Genomic DNA, 21,217 nt, shown 5'->3' on the forward strand with positions numbered 1-21,217 from the left:
CTTTATTGGTATGGTAGTATAGTGGATAGGATACTAGACGAATAATCCAGGGGCCTGGACTAATAAACCAGAGAGTGTTGGTTCCAATCCCACCACAGCAGTTTGTGAATTTGGTACCAGTTTTAAAAAGCTGGTACCAATAAAATTGACGTTGAAACTGTCAGATTGTTATAAAAACCCAATCAGTTCACTAATGTCCTGTAGGGAAGGAAAGCTGTCCTTTTTACCCAGTCTGGCTTATATGGGACTTCGAACCCACGCCCATTTGATTGACTCTTAGCTGCCTTCTTGACCTAGCAAGCCACTCAGTTGCATCAAACTCCTCGTAAAGGCCCACTGCCATCTTCTGATGGGCAACTAGGGATGAAAAATTAATGCCAGCCTTGCCAGCCATGACCACATACCAAGAATGAATAAAAAGAAACCTTTGCTAGAATGGGCATGATTTGGCAAATAGACAGTTGTCCCTCCCATTTCCGAATTATATGCCTTTCCTTGTCAATGGTATGTGGGGGACAAGTTAGAAAAAGAGGACTACTGTACCTAAAATGGACTCTCACTTTTTGCTCATTGAAGGTATGTGCTTTGTTTTGAAAGTACTTCTTATGGACTTTTCTTTTAACTCTGACTTGTTTCGTCAATTTTTAGTTTTGGTACATAGCATACCACAGCGTACCTCACAGTAGAAAAAGAAAAATCTGGACCATACATCTTATCCTACTTTAACATCCTTATGAGCCTATAAACTTCATTCATAGTATTTAGTCCAGACCACAATGGCTACCTGTTCTGTCTGAATTTGATTCAATGCAAGCAGGGATAATTTAAGGAAATACTTCATTAGATTATTAATTGGAGTATTATAAATTCTGATCCAGCAGATCTAGCACTAAATCAAAGCAATGTCACCTTCAAGAGTTGAAAAATTATGATCAAAGAGACATTTTAGAGAATAGGAAAAATGCTTTGAAAGTTGTTCTTGCTTGTGTGTAATTCAGTGGCTAAGAGTTGTTCTACTGATTTTAAAAGGGAAATGGAAAGAACATGCTGGGGAGAGATATGAGCAGCTTTTCACTTGGCACTTTCATCATCCCTCAGTGCCCTGGCCTTCCTGAAAATGAGGGATTAATGAAAAATGTTCAATGCAATTTTAAAAAATGATTTTATCCTGTAAGTAATGATGTTGTTTAGGAAATTCATATGGCAATTCCAGAGAATTTTTTTTTTAGAGATACAGCACTGAAACAGGCCCTTAGGCCCACCGAGTCTGTGCCGACCAACAACCACCCATTTATACTAACTCTACAGTAATCCCATATTCCCTATCGCCTACCTACACTAGGGGCAATTTGCAATGGCCAATTTACCTATCACCTGCAAGTCTTTGGCTGTGGGAGGAAACTGGAGCACCCGGGGAAAACCCACGCAGACACAGGGGAGAACTTGCAAACTCCACACAGGCAGTACCCAGAATCAAACCCGGGTACCTGGAGCTGTGAGGCTGCGGTGCTAACCACTGCGCCACTGTGCCGCCCTACCTGTTGTATTCCTTTAGCTGCAAATAGGAAAGTAGAATGTTAATAGAGTCATTGCGATCTGGAAACTTCACCATTTGTATAATTAAATGATTGGTCACAGAGGTTACTTTTATTTTATTCCAACGTGTATGGCACTGTTGTTGCTAAAAAAAAATCTTTAATTACAGCTATTGAAATGTTTCCCTTTTAAAATCAGTAGAATGCCTCTTGGCCATTGAATTACATACAAGTAGAACAACTTGCAAAGCTTTTTCTCTATTCTTTAAAATGCTACTTTGATCATGGGAACAGCTTCCAATGTATTCAGAAGAGCTGTTGGGCAAACTCTTCAGTGTAATATTTACTGTAAAATCTTGCATAAAAGTCAAGGATATGTAAATTCTCTGACAAATCACAAATCAAGTAAATAGCTCCTAAAATTTGTATGAATTTATGACCTATACTGCTAATTTTATGGGAGGTATTTATCCTATTGACCACAGGAAATCCTTTAATCCTCTGGAATTGTGCAACATTTAGTTTTAGTTTTAGAAATACAGCACTGAAACAGGCCCTTCGGCCCACCGAGTCTGTGCCGACCATCAACCACCCATTTATACTAATCCTTCACTAATCCCATATTCCTACCACATCCCCACCTGTTCCTATATTTCCCTACCACCTACCTGTACTAGGGGCAATTTATAATGGCCAATTTACCTACCAACCTGCAAGTCTTTTGGCTTGTGGGAGGAAACCGGAGCACCCGGAGAAAACCCACGCAGACACAGGGAGAACTTGCAAACTCCACACAGGCAGTACCCAGAATTGAACCCGGGTCGCTGGAGCTGTGAGGCTGCGGTGCTAACCACTGCGCCACTGACATTTTACAAAAAATACTGACTGATAGTAAAAACCTTCAAAAGTAACTGTGTTGGCCTATTTTGATCATATTTATACAATGGCTGGCTTCTAGCAAGTGATATGATGGTACAATTTATGGGGTACCTTTCACATAAGCTGCAAAGCATGACCAAATTTCATATTACTTTTGCACCCTAGCCACCTGGAATGAAATTTCAAGCAAGAAAACTATAAATTGCAATGAAATAATATAGAAACAATCTGTGAAATCTGTACAAACAGATGCTCCCAAAAAACAGATATTTGAAAAAACAGACAGGTACTGACAGTGCCAAATAAGCTACATTAAAATAGGTGCAAACTGACCCTTGAAATCACAGATATTCGCAAAGTACGAACTATGGACAGCCTTGAAGGCACCAAGTCCATTCATAGCTTAAAACAGCAAACACACAGCTAGGTGTGTGGGGGCAGTGGGTGGGGAAAAGAAACAACTTTTGTATAATAGAGTTCTCTTTACCCAGCATGCACAGTGACAGAGAAACAGCTCCACTTCTGGGGTTGGGTGCTTGCACAGCTGCATCACAGAGATAGAGAGGCTTTTCTATGGCTATGGACGCTGGGTAAAGAGATCTCCATTACACAAAAGCCAGGAACTACCGGCCGGACAGGTGGGGGTTGGGAATTGGGGCCCTGAAATCATGCTGGGGTGGTGTGGATGCTGAAATCACTGGGGGTTTGGGTGGCATAGATGGATACTTGGGCTTGGGGGGGGTAAGAGGTGGAAAGAATAGTTTCCCTGCTTTTGGATGGCCTTCTGGTTCTTGGAATTTCTCACATTTTCAGCTGCTGTTATGAAATCACAAATGAAGTTTCTCAGCTGCAGGTGATCTAACCTTTTATAAGGTAACTCCAATAATATCTGTAGAAGTCATGTGATCCAACATCATGTGGTCAGAAATTCATGCGATCGAACCTGCAAGAATGTCACCAACCAGAATTGGCAACCATACTCCACCAGTATGTCAGATACTGATGATTTACTAACAGCCTAAGACACATGTACCCAGCACTTCAGACATTAGCAACTGCAGATCATGGAGGTTGGGGTCCTGGACAGAGGTCTGCAGAACATTAATTTCCCCCCATCCCCCTACTTTGGCTGGGATCTGCCAGGTAGTCTGGCTTTATAATGGCTACTTTGCCTATGCAGGCTGCCAACGTAGCAGATCCCAGGATCAGGACTTCCTTCCCTCGATTGCCATCCCAAGGTTCTTTTCAATGAATAGGAAACGAAACACGCACAAAGTGAACTGAAATCACATCCTGCTGTCAAGTACATCTGCAAACAAGGACTTGTGATGCAAGTCCCTTAGGTGGCCCCAATTTACAGGTTTCGCAGTATGTGGAAAATATTTGAGGCAAAAACTGCATTTTCTGAAACATCTACATGCTCAACCCAACAGACATCATTCTACTGTCTCTTCCAATTTTTTTTTTAAAGTAGATCCAGCATTGATTTCATTTTTTGTTAACTACACCAACTTTTAAAAGTTTGAAAATATGATACCACATAGCAACAAGTTCAATAACATATTTAAACAACTTGTGAACCTAATCTAGTGCATCACATTTGTAACAAAAGCAGAAAATGCTGGAACTACTCAGCAGGTCAGGCAGCATCTGTAGAGAGGTAAAACAGAGTTAACATTTCAGGTCAGTGACCTTTCTTCAGAACTGGCAAAAATTAGAAATGTTTTGAGCAAGTGAAAAGGTGGAGGGGGAAAGAAGAACAAAAGGGAAGGCCTATGATAGGGTGGAGGGCAGGAGAGATTAAATGACAAAAGGTTTCATGGTACAAAGCCAAGGGGAGTGGTAATGGGACAAGTAAACAAACAAAAGGTGTGTCTGGATGAGATGTAAATGGCAGGATAGCAGTCATCCGAGCACAAAGTAAAGGAATTAAGAAAGAAAGGGGGGGGGGGGGGGAGGAAAGAGAATGAAACAGCAAAAAAAGAAAGACGTGGGGGCAGAGGTTACGATCTAAAATTATTGAACTCTGTGTTCAGTCTGGAAGGCTGTAAGTGCCCAGTCGAAAAATGAGGTGCTGTTCTTCGAGGTTGCATTGAGCTTCATTGGAAAACTGTAGCAGGCCAAGGACGGAAAGGTCAGAGTGGGAGCAAGGTGGAGAATTGAAATGACAAGCGACCGGAAGCTTGAAGTTGCGTTTGCGGACTGAACAGAGGTGTTCCACAAAGCGGTCAGCTTATCTACATTTCATCTCCCCAATGTAGAGGAAATCACATTATGAGCAGCAGATACAGTATACTAAATTGAAAGAAGTGCACGTAAATCTCTGTTTCAACTGGAAGGAGTGTTTCTAGCCCTGGACAATGAGAAGTGAGGAGGTAAAAGGCAAGTGGTGAATCTCTTGCGCTTGCATGGAAAGGTGCCGTAGGAAAGGGGGGAGATTTTGGGGGTAACTGAGGAGTAGACCTGGGTGTCACGGAGGGAATGGTCCCTTCAGAATGTTGAAAGGTGAGGAGAGGGGAAAATGCATTTGGTGGTGGCATCATGCTGGAGGTAGTGGAAATGACAGAGGATAATCTGTTGAATACAGAGGCTGATGGGGTGGAAGGTGAGGATAAGGGGAACCCTATCATGGCTCTGGGAGGGAGGGGAAAGGGTGAGAGTTGAAGTGCCTGAAATAGGTGCGACACGGTTACGGCCCTGTCAACCACGTTGATGGGGGGAGTCCTTGGCTGAAGAAAAAGGAAGACATATCGGAAGTGTTAGTATGGAAGTTTGTATCGTCCGAACAGATCAGACGGAAAAACTGGAAGAATGGAATTGAGTCCTTGCAGGAAGTGAGATCCAGGTAGCTGTGGGAGTCCATGGGCCTATAGTGAATATTGCTTGCTCGCCTATCCCCAGAAATGAAGATAGAGAAGTCGAGGAAAGGAAGAGTCGGAGATAAACCATGTGAAGGTGGGAGAAGGGTAGAAATTGGAAACAATGTGAATGAAATTTTCCAGTTCAGGGCGAGGGGAGGAAGCAGCACCAACAGAGTCATCAATATACTAGAAGAAGAGGTGAAGGAGGGGGCCTGACAAAGACTGGAACAAGGAATGTTCCACATTTCCCACAAAAAGGCAGGCATAGCTAACACCCACGTGGGTACCCATAGCAATACCTTTTATTTAGAGGAAGTGAATGGAGTTGAAGAAGTTGTTCAATGTGAGAACACATTCAGCTAGGCAGAGGAGGGTGTTGTTGGATGAGGACTGGTTGGGCCTCTGTAATAGGAAAAAGAGGAGAGGTCTCAGACAATCCTGGTGAGGGATGGAGGTGTAGAGGGATTGGACATCCATGGTGAATAGGAGATAGTGAGGGCCAGGAAACTGTTGAAATGACGGAGGGCATCAGAAGAGTCACAGATGTAGGTGGGAAGAGACTGGACAAGGGGAATAAAAATAGAGTTAAGATAGGAAGAAATCAATTCAGTGGGGCAGGAACAGACTGAAACAGTGAGTCGACCAGGGCAGTCCTGTTTGTGGATTTTGGGAAGGAAGTAGAAGTGGGCTGTATGGGATTGGGGAACTATGAGGTTGGAGACTATGGAGGGCAGATCTCCGGAGGAAATTAGGTCAATGTCAGTTGCTTAAGAGAGAGGTCAAGAGTGTGCATGCGGCGGCGCATGGCATTGAGAGTGAATCTTAGAATGTGGCGAGAATGGCACTTCGAGGAATGCTGAATGTCTAAGAGATATCTGTAATCGTGGGTGGATCCAAAACACATGGGTGAAATTTCAGTTAGAACTCACGTGGAATAAGTTGGAACCGGAGACAGTTGCTAAGGAAGGAGAAGTGGCTGTGAAAGCGAGTTTTGGTAGTTATCTGATCAAACACAAGGAGGGAGATGGAAAGCAATACAGGTGAACATGGTAAAAGAGATGAACGGAAATCCTGTCGGAGAGAAGAGCAGAACTTTTTCAAGGTGGGCATTCCTGGAAGAGAAGTGGTGGTGAATTAAATACCGATTTGAAAGCAAAATACTGCGGCTGCTGGAAATCTGAAACAAAGACAGAAAATGCTGGAAATAATCAGGTCAGGCAGTACCAGTGGAGAGAAAAACAGAGCTAACGTTTCAGATCTATGAGCTTTCATCAGAACTGGCAAAAGTTAGAAATGTAATAGGTTTTGAGTAAGTGAAAGGGGGGAGTGGGGAAGACGGATAAAAGGGAAGGCCTGTGATAGGCAGGAGAGATTAAATGACAAAAGGTTTCATAGTCCACAGACCCGTCCGAACACAAAATAAAGGGATAAAGAAAGAAGTGAGGGCAGGGGGGAGAACGAACCAGCAAAGAAAAACACAAAAAAGAAAAAAGTGGGAGCAGAGGCTGTGATCTAAGATTATTGAACTCAGTGTTAAGTCCAGAAGACTGTAAGGTGTCCAGTCGAAAGGTGAGGTGCTGTTCCTCGAGCTTGTGTTGAGTTTCATTTGAACGCTGTAGCAGGCCAAGGACAGAAAGGTCAGGGTGGGAACAAGGTGGAGAATTAAAATGACAAGCAATAATTTGTATTTTTATCATGTTTGTTTTATGTAATTAGTTCAACTCTTTATAAATGTGCAATCACACTGGCAGCTCTGTGGCTTCCTCTATGCTTATGTGTTATTTTATATTGACTAACTTATTATGAACTATTTTTCAGTCAGGAGTCTAGATTATTATTATTATTTAATTATCTTGTAATGCTGTGATTTTCCAGGCAGCTGAATTGTACCTTAATATGGATCTCATTAAAGAAGCCATTGACTGTTTCATAGGAGGGGAAGAATGGAACAAAGCCAAACGTGTGGCAAAGGAGCTTGATCCCAGGTAACGACTTTTTAAGTTGCATTATGCCCGGCACAATGAGTACTCTAGTCTGATCAGAAGACAATAATCTTGTCAAGAGATTCAGTTGTAATGAAATAAACCATTGCCTCAATTTTATGTACATTGACTATAGATAATTAATTACTTTCCTATGAGAGCAAAGTATAATTAATTATGAGCTCAGCGATAAGATTACATTCACCAAATACTGTATTTCCACAGGCATGCCAATAAGTGTCAATTTGGCACAGAAGGAGGTCATTCGGCCCATCCAATCCATGCCTTGAGCAATCTAGTCGCTCCCAATCCTCCACTCTATGCCGGTAACCCCGCAAGTTTATTTCCCTCACGTGACCAATTTCCTTTTGAAATCATTGATCATCTCTGCTTCCACCACCCTCGTAGGCAGAGAGTTCCAGGTCATTACCACTCGCTGGATCAAAAAATGTTTTCCTCATGTCCCCCTGCATCTCTTGCCCAAATCCTTAAATCTATGTCCCCTAGTCCTCGTACGATCAGCTAATGGGAACAGCTTTTTTTTGCCCACCTTATCTAAACCTGAAAGACTTAATAATGTAGAAAAATGTTTTCATATTAATCTATATATTGTGGAGTTTGAGTTACCAGATTTATTACATATTGCACCTGATATTTTTTACTTTATTCAACGAGTAGGAAATATTGTGGAGCGACACAGCCAGCTATACTGCATATAGATGATCTGTGGTACCCACATGAAAGGATGACTTTTTGAGATTTTTGAATTTGTTTATTTTTGATCATAATTCATATAAACAAACAACATATTATTTGCATCATATTCTGCATTTCTTCCTATGGGCCTGTTATTTGGTTTTCCAACTTTTGTTTATCTGGTTGGTCCCATCAATCTTAGTGACATTTTGTATTTTAAATGATATGTTTAAATTAGGCAAGAACATACAAAATAGAGCAATTATTCATACATCATATGCTATAAAATGAAAAGTAAAACTCATTTTGTATATATTTCAAATTTTAACCTTTTTACTGCAACAACTCTGGGCTGCATTTTAAGACTCCACTGCTGAAATAGGAGGCGGGTGGAAAAAAATGCAGCCCACACGCATGGGTACCACTTCGCTGAGCCGCCGTGATTTCACATGAGGTGGCTTATTGGCATGGCCGTGGTGTGCCAACCCCCCCCCCCCCCCCCTTATCAAGTGGAGGGGGCGGGTGATGGAGGGGGTGGGTGAGCTGTTGCTTGCAATGGTGTCCAGCGCCAATACGCAGTGCCGACACCATTTTTAAAGGGCATGCAGCCCTAAATGAGCATTGAAATTTTTAAAGGGCCAGTTACTTTAACATGTAAAAAATGAATGGACAATTCTTCCCATGCATTCACCGCCTCTGCCCCCCCCCTCCCCCCCCCCCATGGTATATAACAACATTCCTGCCCTTTTCTCCCCAGAATACCTACCTTGAAAATTTGACCTCCCCCCCACCCCCCAAGTTCAGCACCTTTGCCCTTTACCCCTTCCCATCAACCCCCCCCAACCAATCCAAGGCATTGAAGCACTGCTCCCCCCCTCCCTCACAGAGAAAAAAACCTCCTCCCCCTCTCCCCACAGGTGTCGCGCCAAGTTTCCCCAAACAGGGATTTGAAGGCGCGGCATTGCCGGCCACCAGAATAAAGATTGCAACGTGGTGGCTCGCCACCTCTGCCGAGATTGGTATGGGGCCTGTCGCGGCCGATGGCGGGACTCCTCTGTACAGATCTTCATTGCCCACCTGCCACCGTTCCCGGCAGCGAAGGGGCTTTAAAATCCAACCCTCTAACTTTAATATAATACTTTATTGCTGCATAGAAGTAAAATACTAAATTCAAATCAAATAGTAAATCTACTAAAAATGGAAGGATTTTTGTGTGCTTTATTAATGCAGTTGGTAGCCAAATAAGGCAAGAAAATAAGGTAGTCAAAAGTTTTTTAAAAGCTTGGTATATTCCTGAAGGTAGTAGTTTAATTTTGTAATTGTATCAAGTAGTATAATTAAAATAACATTAAAGTTACATATAGTTTACTGTTGAAATGCCACTTTGGCTCAGCAGTGTAACTAATCCCTCTCTCAGAAGTTTTTTTTATTCGTTAATGGGATGTGGGTGTCGCTGGCTTGGACAGCATTTATTGCCCATCCCTAATTGCCCTTGAGAAGATGGTGGGGTAGGTACTTCTTGAACCGCTGCAGTCCATGTGGGGTAGGTACACCCACAGTGCTGTTTGGAAGGGAGTTGCAGGATTTTGACCCAGTGGCAATGAAGGAATGGCGATATAGTTCCAAGTCCGGATGGTGTGTGGCTTGGAAGGGAACTTGCTCCCATGCATCTGCTGCCCTTGTCCTTCTAGGTGTTAGAGGTTGTGGGTTTGGAAGGTGCTGTCTAAGGAACCTCGGTGCATTGTTGCAGTCTATCTTGCAGATGGTACACACTGCTGCTACTGTGCATCGGTGGTGGAGGGAGTGTATGTTTGTGGATGGGGTGCCAATCAATTGGGCTGCTTTGTCCTGGATGGTGTCGAGCTTCTTGAGCGTTGTTGGAGCTGCACCCATCCAGGCAAGTGGAGAGTATTCCATCACACTCCTGATTTGTGCCTTGTAGATGGCGGACAGACACTGGGGAGTCAGGAGGTGAGTTATTCACCGCAGGTTTCCTAGCCTCTGACCTGCTCTTGTAGCCCTGGTATTTATATGGCTACTCCAGTTCAGTTTCAGGTCAGTGGTAACCCCCCAGGATGTTGATAGTGGGGGATTCAGTGATCATAATGCCATTGAATGTCAAGGGGCAATGGTTAGATTCTCTCTTGTTTGAGATAGTCATTACCTGGCACTTGTGTGGCGCGAATATTACTTGCCATTATCAGCCTAAGCCTGACTGTTGTCCAGGTCTTGCCTCATTTCTACGTGGACTGCTTCAGTATCTGAGGAATCACAAATGGTACTGAACATTGTGTAATCATCAGCGAACATCCCCACTTCTGACTTTATGATTGAAGGAAGGTCATTGATGTAGCAACTGAAGATGGTTGGGCCTAGGACACTACCCTGAGGAACTCCTGCAGTGATGTCTTGGGACTCAGATTTTTGACCTCTAACAACCACAACTATCTTCCTTTGCGCTAGGAATGACTCCAACCAGTGGAGAGATTCCCCCTGATTCCCATTGACAGGCTCAGGTTCCACTCCAGGACTGGAACACATAGGGGGAGAAATTTGTTCGCGTAGCATTGCTTCTAGCTGTCAGCACCCAGGGAATCAACATAATCTACTTAGTGTTACTTTTAAGTGGCGCTACATGAACAAATATTTCCCCCAAAATCTAGAGTGCAGTATTGAAGGGCACTGCATCGTCAGTGGTGTCATTTTTCAGATGTGATATTAAATTGTAGCCCCAGCTACCTTTTCGGGTAGATGCACAAGATCCAATGGGAGTTCTTTCTGTGTCCAGGTCAAAATCGATCCCTCAGCCAAAAGCCCCAAAACCGATTTCCTTGTACTTAGCTTATTTGCAGTTGTTGGGACTGTGCTGTGTGCAAGTTGGCTACTGTGTTTGTATACAAAACAGCAGTGACTATGCTTCAAAGGTACTTTTGGGACATTCTGAGAACATGAAAAGTGCTATTTAAAGGCGAGTGTTTTCTTTCTTGTTCTTCATTATTTTATCCAGATATGAAGACTATGTTGATCAACGCTATAAGGAATATTTGAAAAATCAAGGCAAAGTAGATTCAGTAAGCCTTTCATTTGATTTGCGCAGTAAACTGACATGACATTATGTATTATTAGACATCCTTCATATCTTTATTTTCTGCCTACTTAGCTGAGCAATGTTTGCTTTTGGAGTTTAAAACTGGTGTCTGATTTTTTTCTTTTATTATGACAAAGAAGTTTTAAAAATGTTCTTGAAGGGATTTGGAGAAATATCTATATTTTGTAAGTTTAAAAAAAATGTAATTCCTTCCCTTTTGTAATCTCTTTACACCATGGGGCCAATTTTACAAAATTGTGATCCCAGCAAGGAACCTCTCCTCCTGTGAGCACATATCAAAAAATCATTGAAATTTATGGGCAAAAGACCATGCTAAGCATGCCTGTAATTTCTCAATACATATTACCAATAGGTGAACTTTCCTGCTGGGAATTTGAATTCCTGGCAAAGTCAATGGGCTAGAGATCTGTGCTAAGACTGATATTTTTTCTCTCAGAGGGTTGTAAGTCTTTGGAATTCTCTTCCTCAAAAGGTGGTGGAAGCAGAGTCTTTGAATATTTTTAAGGCAGAGGTAGATAGATTCTTGATAAGTAAGGGGGTGGAAGGCTATCGGGGGTAGCTGGAAATGTGGAGTAATCAGTTCAGCCATGAACTTATTGAATGACGGAGCAGGCTCGAAGGGCAGAGTGGCCTACTCCTGCTTCTAATTCGTATGTTTGTATGTACTGCAAATATTGTGACAATGTGAATGGAAATAGAGAGCAAGATTCAGGTCCAGCACTATATTAAGAATTCAGAAGACAGCAAACTTCTCGCAGCTCCATTTGGTCATGGAGGGCTTGTTAACGAACCAAATCATTAAAGTGCTTTGCCACTATCTTAGCTAAAAGAGTACTCAAATTGTAAAAATTACACTGGTGAAAGGTATGCTTATTTTAATTTTCAAGAAATTGCGACTAGAGCTAATAGTAAGCATATTATCAGCACTTGAAGATGGATTGGGGGAAGGTCAGCTTTTTGTAAACCCCTTTTGACTAGAATCATGGACTAGACAGAAAAGAAGTTATCTAATTATAGATTTGTTTCTTCCAGCTTGGACTGGTGGTCCCTCCATATAATTCATGTATATTTTATTTTAAACTGTTCTATTTTTTCCAGCTGGTTGGAGTAGATGTGATAGCTGCACTTGACATGTATGTTGAAAGAGGACAATGGGAAAAATGCATTGAAACTGCTAATAAGCAGGTAGAACAGAAATATTTGTTGAGAGTATTTCCTACAGTATTGACCAAAATTTCACACTCATATAATTAATTACATTTGCACCTTTAAATGTATCTGAAATATTTTGAAATTTATTTTTACCACGTAAAATGCTGGTTTGTTTATACAATGTTAAATTCTCTTTACGTAAATGAGATTCAATTTGAAGAAACTAGGAAGTACAGTATTCGTGCATTTTAATTGTATTGACTGGTACTTCACCCAAATTGGATGTTTTATGCAAAATGCAATGTGTGTTCTTGTGGAAAGTATGTCGCAGTCATTCATTTTAAAGCTGGAAACATGGTGCCCTCTGAATAGCCTCATATGGCACAATAAAAAAAATTCCAATTTATGCTGTACCAAAATTTGTGAACTTCAGACCGGTAGAGATTTACCTAAGTTATTGTGATTCTATAACAATGTCATTCCTGAGCATTACTGAAAATAGAGACATGTTGTCGAAGCTTTTCATCTTGCACTCATCGGGACATTCCGCAAGAATGCCGATGTAAGGGAAAACAACAACTTTATACTGTATGAGAAGACAGTACTGATTGGTTGGCAAGTGAACTCTGCTTGGGTAGAGGCATTGCCATGGAGAATGCACCAGTTTACAGTGACTGACAATTAACTGCCAAGCTTTATTTGAAATTTAAACCAGGCAGCTTGACTCTGATTGGTCAAGGCATTGCCCTGAGGAATGAACCAGTGAATGGCTGTCAGTTATTTTGTTTAGCTGGAACAGGCGCATTGTTTGTACATGTTCTTTCTGTCCGCAAAGAACAGGGCTCTGTGTATTAATATATGTAGCTTCCGGTACGCACAAATGCACCACACTGAAGCCCTACTGACAATCTTAAATTGGTTGTCAGCGTAATTCTTAGCGCACTGAGGATTATTTAGCAAATGTTGTCCATTTTCAGAATCATATCTAATGTTGGACACTGTGTTTTGAGTTTTGCAAGCAAGGGCTGATTGGGTAAATTGCCCATTGCGTATGTATGGACTGCCCAAGACACACAAAAGTGATGTCCCTCTACATCCTATCTTATCTATGCCGGTTCTGCACAACATGAGTTGGCCAAATGGTTGGGCGAATTGTTACAACCAGTTTTGAGCAAGCTCTCCACATACACGGTGAAGGATTCCTTCACATTTGCGAAGACCATACAGGACTTGCATATTGATGGCATTGCCGTGTCCATGTGCTCATTTGACATTGTTAGCCTATTCACCAATGTACCACTTAAGGAAGCCATAGATATTTGTGCTGCAGCACTAAATCATGGTGATCTAGACCCTCCACCATTGTGTGAATCAGTATACACTGAACTTATGAACTCGGCAACTCGCAGTTGAGTTCGGTTTTAACTACACCATGTATGCTCAAATAGATGGTGTTGCTATGGGATCTCCTCTAGGCCCAGATCTCGCAAACATCTTTGTTGGGTTCATGAGAAATGTGTCTGAAAGAATGACAGCTAACCTCCTATCTCTTGCAAATTTCCGATATGTAGATGATATGTTTGCTATATTTGAATCCGCAGCTGCCTGCAATAATTTCCTTAAACGTCTTAATGGGCTCCAACCTGCACTCACATTTACCTGTGAAATGGAGGAGTCAAATGAGCTCCTTTTCCTTGACGTACTAGTTGAGAAATCTGCTAAGGGGCTCTCTACCAAGGTCTACCGCAGACCTACCTTCACTGTGAGTACACACGTTGGGATTTTTAAAGTTCCACACGCTATAAGATTTGCCTTATTGGCAGCCTTGTAAATAGGGTCGAGCCATTTGCTGACCATGCAAGCTTGATGCTGAAATTGGACGAATCAAAGACATCCTGTGTGACAGTGGCTACCCTGGTCAGATCATTTCTTGCTGTATATCGCAGAAACTTATGAACGGGCCTAAGGCCGTCATATTTTCCTGAAAAGTGCCCCGTCCGCTTCATATTACCCTGGAAGGGTAATGTATCCCAAAAAATTGAGCAACAGGTGAAGCTAGCTGTTTCACACTGCTACTGTGCAGTAGCAACATGTGTGGTGTTTGCTGAAGGCCCACTACCCAACCCAAACCTGACGGGACCCGACGCCACGTGTCGGGTTCGGGTCGCTCTTTCGGGCTCGGGTCGGGTCGGGTCAGACCGGCTCCGGGTGGGGCCAGGTCCAGGTTGGACATACACAGTAAGCATTGATCTGCTGGGAAGTTGAGTTTAGTAAGTGTCAAAAGTTGAAAAGCCTACCTGAGCTGGGAGTCTGGGACGTCAAGGAGGGAAACTCTGAGTCTCCGCAGTGAGCGAGTGATGTCATCGCACTCATGCTGCAGCTTTCTGTAGATTTGGAATCGCATGGTAGGTAAAGTGAACATTCCGGTGGTCGGGTCGGGCGTGGGAAAAAATGGAGGGACTCGGGCCGGGTCAGGTTCAGGTTCGATGTGATTCTGTCGGGTTCGGATCGGGTTTTTTTCCTGACCTTAGCAGGCCTTTAGTGTTCGCCACTAACAGGATGCTGCCGTTGAGCCAAAAAGACGTCCTGCCTATCACACAAATGAGTAATGTGATATATGAATTTCAATGCCAGTGTAATGCTGGGTATGTAGGCCATACGTCCCAAAGACTGGCATATCATATCAAACAACATGTTCCTTCTGCTGTTCGCAACAGGCAAGGTACAGGCCATACCCACATTAGATGTGATTCCACGATTGGACAACATTTGCTAAATGATCCTCAATGTGCTAAGAATTACACTGACAGCCAATTCAGGATTGTCAGTAGGGCTTGCAGTGTGGTGCATTTGTGTGTACTGGGAGCTACATATATTAAGACACAGAGCCCTGTTCTTTGCGGACAGAAAGAGCATGTACAAACAATGCGCCTGTTCCAGCTAAACAAAATAACTGACTGGTTCATTCCTCAGGGCAATGCCTTGACCAATCAGAGTCAAGCTGCCTGGTTTAAATTTCAAATAAAGCTTGGTAGTTAATTGTCAGTCACCGTAATCTGGTGCATTCTCCATGGCAAAGCCTCTACCAATCAGAGTTCGCTTGCCAACCAATCAGCACTGTCTTCTCATACAGTATAAATTCATTGTTTTCCCTTACATTGGTATTCTTGCAGCTTGTCCTGATGAGTGCAAGATGAAAAGCTTCGACAACATGTCTCTATTTTCAGCAATACTCAAATTCTGTACTACTAAATTTCATTCTGTTACTTAAAGCTTTGTAATATGGGATCAGTTATTCCTTTGAGGAATTCCTGAATCAAGTCAGCAAAATTATATTTTTTATGATAGTATAATCTTTATAGTGGTAGTAATGTTTTAATTCCACAAGGCATTGATAAATGGTCGCTCCCTGGACCCTTGCTGTTGACACTATTTGAAGTGATATAGATAGAGGAGAGTACTTCCTATAATATTGTAAAATGATTTTATTAAAATTTTAAGTGACACACGTTGAAAATGACTAGAGCAGCTTTAAATTATTCCTCAAGAAACCATTCTTCCTACTGACAGTGTTGTCCCACTCAACTTTTCCAACACAGGGACAGGGTGGGAATAAGTAATTATAGTAGGAGGAGGCTCGTGGAAACAAAAGACCTGCGTAGACCAGTTGGGCCAATTAGCTTGTTGTAAATTCTAAATAATTCCACGTATAATTAGGAGTCAAATGCTAAAGAGTGCTGGAAGCTTTTATTTGTATCTGCAAGTAAAATAGTTTTAGCTTTATATATTGAGTTTTTAACTGTTGTGACTGGACACTAAAACTTGCGCTGACTGTCCTGTCTGTTTTAGAATTACAAAATTCTCCACAAGTATGTGGCTCTATATGTTACACACCTTATTAAAGAAGGTCATTCAGAAAAAGCCTTAAATCTGTATGTTCAACATGGTGCTCCTGCTAATACACAAGTAAGTGAAATCACTGAGATTAATTTCATCATAGAAAATTTCTTCAAATGTCTTTTGTTGAGGTGTTATTGGATGGATGTGAACAGTGAATGCTGTTAGCTATTCTACTAGGCTAAATTAACATTTCAAGGGAATTGAAGTGCCATATCAATATGTGAACACCCTACTTGAAAAAGTTTGGCTCTGTGCAAGAATACTGTAGAATTGTATCCTTAAACAAATTATTCCCAAAACTTTACTCTGTGAAGTTAAGTGGTATGGCAAAAATCTTCTAATTTGGTAACATTCAGCAGTGGTAGGGAGCAGTAAGCTTGGGTAATGGAAAATATGAATCAAACCTCAGGTCCAAGCATAAGATACAGAAAGAGAAGAGGGAATTTTAATTCCCTACGCCTAGCTGAAATCAGGTGGAACTGGGGTTAAAATCCAAGCAGTGCACTTGCATATCTTTTACCATCCCTTGGCTATTTTAACACTTGACTTAGGCAGGAGCCCCATGAAGAGATGTAAGTCATGGCCCTATATAGGACCTGAAAGCTATTTTAACAGCATAGTGAGTGGAGCATCTATCACTCACACTATGCTCAGTAAAACCCAGCAGGCCAGTGGTGCAGGTCTTTACTGTAACACTTATTTTTGTGCACCCAGGAGCAGCAGGAGTGCTCCTCTGGGTCTCACTAAGAATTTTGAGCCATTATTACAGTCCTTTCCTCTCCTGTTCTGCATTCACAAAACCCTCCAAAGCTTCCCCAACGACTTGCATCATTTCCAGCTGGGCAGCCTCCAAGCTCCATGATATTTGGTGGCCAGAGGCTGTCAAGCTACCTTAGTTTCTCCCTGCCATTAAAATGGACAGTTCTCTCTCAGAAGCTCCTCAGCAGCAGACTTGCACATTCTTCTGGCAGATCAGCCAGGAGTTAGAGTCTCAAGTATTTTGCCTGTGAGATTTTTTCATTGATAGCCTGCGCTTAATAATATGACTCACAATAGCCTTTCCTGCCTCAATTTCTATGACATTCTTTGAAAAATGAGCATTTTGGGCTAAATTTTATTAGCTCGCTGCCTTCCTTGGCGGAGCCATTGCAATATTTCCCAATAACATAGAAGGAATAGAGCGCCCGCCCCCTGTACGTCATCGGGGGCGGGCGCTTAGTCCCTGGCAATGGGGTCCGGCACCACCACACAGGCACCAGCACCAATTTTAAAGGGCATCAAGCCCTTCAATTGAATTTAAATTTTTAAATACAAATTCATTTCACAGTTTGATAAAAAATTAAATAGAATCTGGATGCCCCTCTCCCACCCTCCCCCACCCCCCACAATGACCACGCACTTTATTTTTGGGCCTATCACATGAACAAAACTTTTCTTCCCATGCCGAACTTCCCCCGCCCCCCCCCCCACCGACCGTCATTACCTACTTTTGCCCTTCAACCCTTCCCACCAGCCTCTCAGTCAACAGAAACAGTTTTGCCCATTCCCACCCTCCCCCCCCTTGACAATTTCACTCCTCCCCGCTCCCCACTCCCCACCAGTGTCACGCCTTGGATCGCCAAATGGAGATCCGCATGTTTGGGAGTTCCGGCCACCCAACGGGATATCAGTCTGGGACGGCCGACAAGATAGGTGTTTTTGTATGTAGTTAAATTAATTTCAATACTGAAATAAAAGTTCCGCCACCAAATGGGGGTGAGGGTGGGCCGCCCCTAGGCCTCGCCACCACCACCACGGAGCCGTCCTGGCGTCGAGGCCCAAGGCGGGCCTCTCCCGGAAGAATTTTTCGGGCCTTGCTCCATCACGACCCCTGCATTGGGGGGCTTATAAAATTCAGCCCTCTTTGTGTGTTTTAGTTTTGTGATCTGCTTTACCTTTTTCTTTTTTGTGTACAGAATTTTAACATATACAAACGGATTTTCATGGATGTTATAAACATGCCAGATATAAATAGTGCAGATGCATACAGGACATGGGCTGATCTCCGCGACGTACTCTTCAATCTGGTTAGTGCAGCATAAATTCAATTATGTATATGAGAAAAACAATATTGAAATAAATTGAGATTTATGACCAAGATCTGGATGTCAGAGTGTTGCGTCATTGTTCCTTATCCTCCAGAACCGAGATAGAAATCCAGACAGTTGGAATTAAGATTTTCGATCTGTGTATTCTATGAAAAGGTTTTGGGTGGAATGAATTTAGGCAGTCTCAAATCAGTACTCTATGAACATGAATACAGAGCAAAAGACAACACTGAGACTTGGCATAAAATCAATACTGCATTCATGCATGGGCAAGCAATCCAGTGACATTGGTATAAAAGAATGCTACACTGAGATATGAGGATGGGACATTCCAGGGCCATTTCAGAAGAAATGCATTTCATTTTTTCTATGCATAAAGGTGGGATCATTTTGAACTCACTAAATGGAGAAAAATGCAGTGGCTTTTGCATAAAGTGTGTATCTGCATTGTGACTCAGCTGACTTGACGTTTTCTTGAGTCCAGATGATAGCCTCCTGACATATTGCATGTATGCTGAACATGAAAATTTCTGAATCTTTATGCAATTAGCGTTTGTAACCGATACACAAAGATAATTTATTCTTTAAGTGCCATATTGATCTCAAGAAATTACAAATGTTTCACATGATGTTTATTATCTCACTTATGATTATTTTGAATAATTTATATTTCTGGTTGTGCTGTAATGAAACATTTGCATGTTGTCACTAACAACTGACCTGCAAAGTAATTTATAATTTTCTCTTCACTCTAGATTTGGACTTTGTAGGTTAGATGTGCATGCTAGGATAGTTGCAACACCTCAAAATGTCCAAATTATCCACTGGAAAGAGGGATAAGTTGGTTTAGCAGAAAAAGAATGAGGAATATATATATATATAAATCTTATGTCTGCATACTCTTGTCTGCGCCAACTGACGTTCTGTTTTCATATTTTTGTTACACATTTTGTGTCAACTTTTTCTAAATTTTTTCTGCTATTTTGTTCTCAGTAACTAAAATTTTGAAACTTTCAAAATATGGGTTTAAACATAAAAAGGTTTGAAAAAGATATTTCTCAACATGATTAAACTTATCAGATGGATTCTCTTTTATGTCATTTAATGTACTCATTAATGTTTTTGTCAGAAGGCTGCAGCCTCTCCCTCAAGCATACGAACATAGGAATTAGGAGCAGGAGGAGGCCCCTCGAGCCTGCTCTGCCATTCAACAAGATCATGGCTGATCTGATTGTAACCTCAAGTCCACATTCCTGCCTACCCCCAATAACCTTTCACCCCCTTGTTTATTAAGAATCTATCTACCTCTGCCCTAAAAATATTTAAAGACTCTGCTTCTACTTCCTTTTGATGAAGAGATGTCGAAAGACTCAAGCCCCTCTGAGAGAAAAAATTTATTCTCTTTGTCTTAAATGGGCATCCCCTTATTTTTAACAGTGACCCCTAGTTCCACATCCACCCCCCTCCCCCCCCCACCCTGTCAGGACCCCTCAGGATCTTATATGTTTCAATGAAGTCGCCTCTTACTCTCCTAAACTACAGTGGATACAAGCCTAGCCTGTCCAACCTTTCCTCATAAGACAACCTGCCCATTCCAGGTATTAGTCTAGTGAACCTTCTCTGACTGCTTCCAACACATTTACATCCTTCCTTAAAGAAGACCAATACTGTACACAGTACTCCAGATGTGGTCTCACCGTTGCCCTGTATAACTGTAACATAACCTCCTTAGTTTTGTATTTAATTCCCCTCACAATAAACGATAACATTCTATTAACTTTCCTAATTACTTGCTGTACCTGCATACTAACCTTTTGCGATTCATGCACGAGGAAACATCTATGTCCACTCACTTAACCTCTCTATAATCCTTTTGTAGCCTCCTTACATCCTCTTCAGAACTTATTTTCCTACCTATATTTGTCTCATCAGCAAATTTAGCAACCATACCTTAGGTCCCTTCATTTAAATCATTTATATGAATTGTAAAAAGTTGAGGCCCCAGCACTGATCCCTGCACCTTGTTACATCTTGCCAACCAGAGAATAACCCATTAATGCCTATTCTCTGTTTCCAATTAGCTAGCCAATCTTTTATCCATGCCAATATGTTACCCCCTACACCATGAGCTTTTATTTTCCGCAATAACCTTTGATGTGGCACCTTATCAAATGCCTTCTGGAAATCTAAGTACAGTACATCCACTGGTTCCCCTTTATCCACAAAACATGTTACTTCTTCAGAGAACTCCAATAAATTGATTTCCCTTTCACAAAACCATTTTGACTCTGCCTGATTACTGCGAATTTTTCTAAATGCCCTGCTATAGCATCTTTAATAATAGCTTCTAACATCTTCCTTAAGACAAATGTTAAGCTAACTAGCCTGTAGTTTCCTGCTTTCTGTCTCCCTCCCTTTTTGAATAAAGGAGTTACATTTGCTATTTTCCAATCTAAAGGAACCTTCCCTGGAATCTAAGGAATTTTGGAAAGCATAAGCTTAGAGTTCAGACTTTGCCCAGAGCTGTGAACTGAATTTGGATTGTGTGGTCTGAGCATGTTCAGTATATCTAATTTCTCAGGATGCATCAGTACCATTTAGTCAGCTGGTCTGGTCAATCTTTCTCTTTAGCTTTTAGCAACTTCAGCACTGAAGTTTTTGAAAATAGCTTGGAAAAAAGATGGAGGACAAATTTCAAAAGCAATTGAAATACTGTAATTTTTTTTCATCATACAAACTGAATTTCACCTCAGTAAAGCTTTTGAAAATAGCTTGTAAAAAAGATGGAGGACAAATTTCAAATGCTTTACTGAGGTGAAATTCAGTTTGTGAAGAAAAAAAGGCAACATTCCAATTGTGCGCACAAATATCAGAAAATGAGTGTCTGGGGATAGTGAGTGGGGATAGTGAGAGGGGCAATGAAGGGAAGAGGGAATGTGTTTTCATGTGTAGTTCAGTTTTCAAAAAAATGTTGAACTTTGAAATTAACTGATGATCTTACCTATGTTTTTTTGAT

At 41.7% G+C, this 21,217-nt stretch overlaps 1 protein-coding gene across 2 annotated transcripts in view; it reads left to right on the forward strand.

The window, feature by feature from the left end:
• ift172 (intraflagellar transport 172) overlaps window positions 1-21,217 on the forward strand; it is a 183,177-nt gene that overhangs the window by 133,481 nt on the left and 28,479 nt on the right. Inside the window, exons 37-41 of one of the 2 annotated variants that reach the window (XM_068024099.1) lie at window positions 7,151-7,260; window positions 10,961-11,024; window positions 12,161-12,247; window positions 16,064-16,180; window positions 18,070-18,180. In XM_068024099.1, coding sequence (XP_067880200.1) covers window positions 7,151-7,260; window positions 10,961-11,024; window positions 12,161-12,247; window positions 16,064-16,180; window positions 18,070-18,180 — 489 coding nt within the window. The remainder of the gene's footprint in view (window positions 1-7,150; window positions 7,261-10,960; window positions 11,025-12,160; window positions 12,248-16,063; window positions 16,181-18,069; window positions 18,181-21,217) is intronic. The other variant, XM_068024100.1, reaches the window with a different exon arrangement.

This window comes from Heterodontus francisci, chromosome 3 (assembly GCF_036365525.1).
Source record: "Heterodontus francisci isolate sHetFra1 chromosome 3, sHetFra1.hap1, whole genome shotgun sequence".
Lineage (NCBI taxonomy): Eukaryota > Metazoa > Chordata > Chondrichthyes > Heterodontiformes > Heterodontidae > Heterodontus > Heterodontus francisci.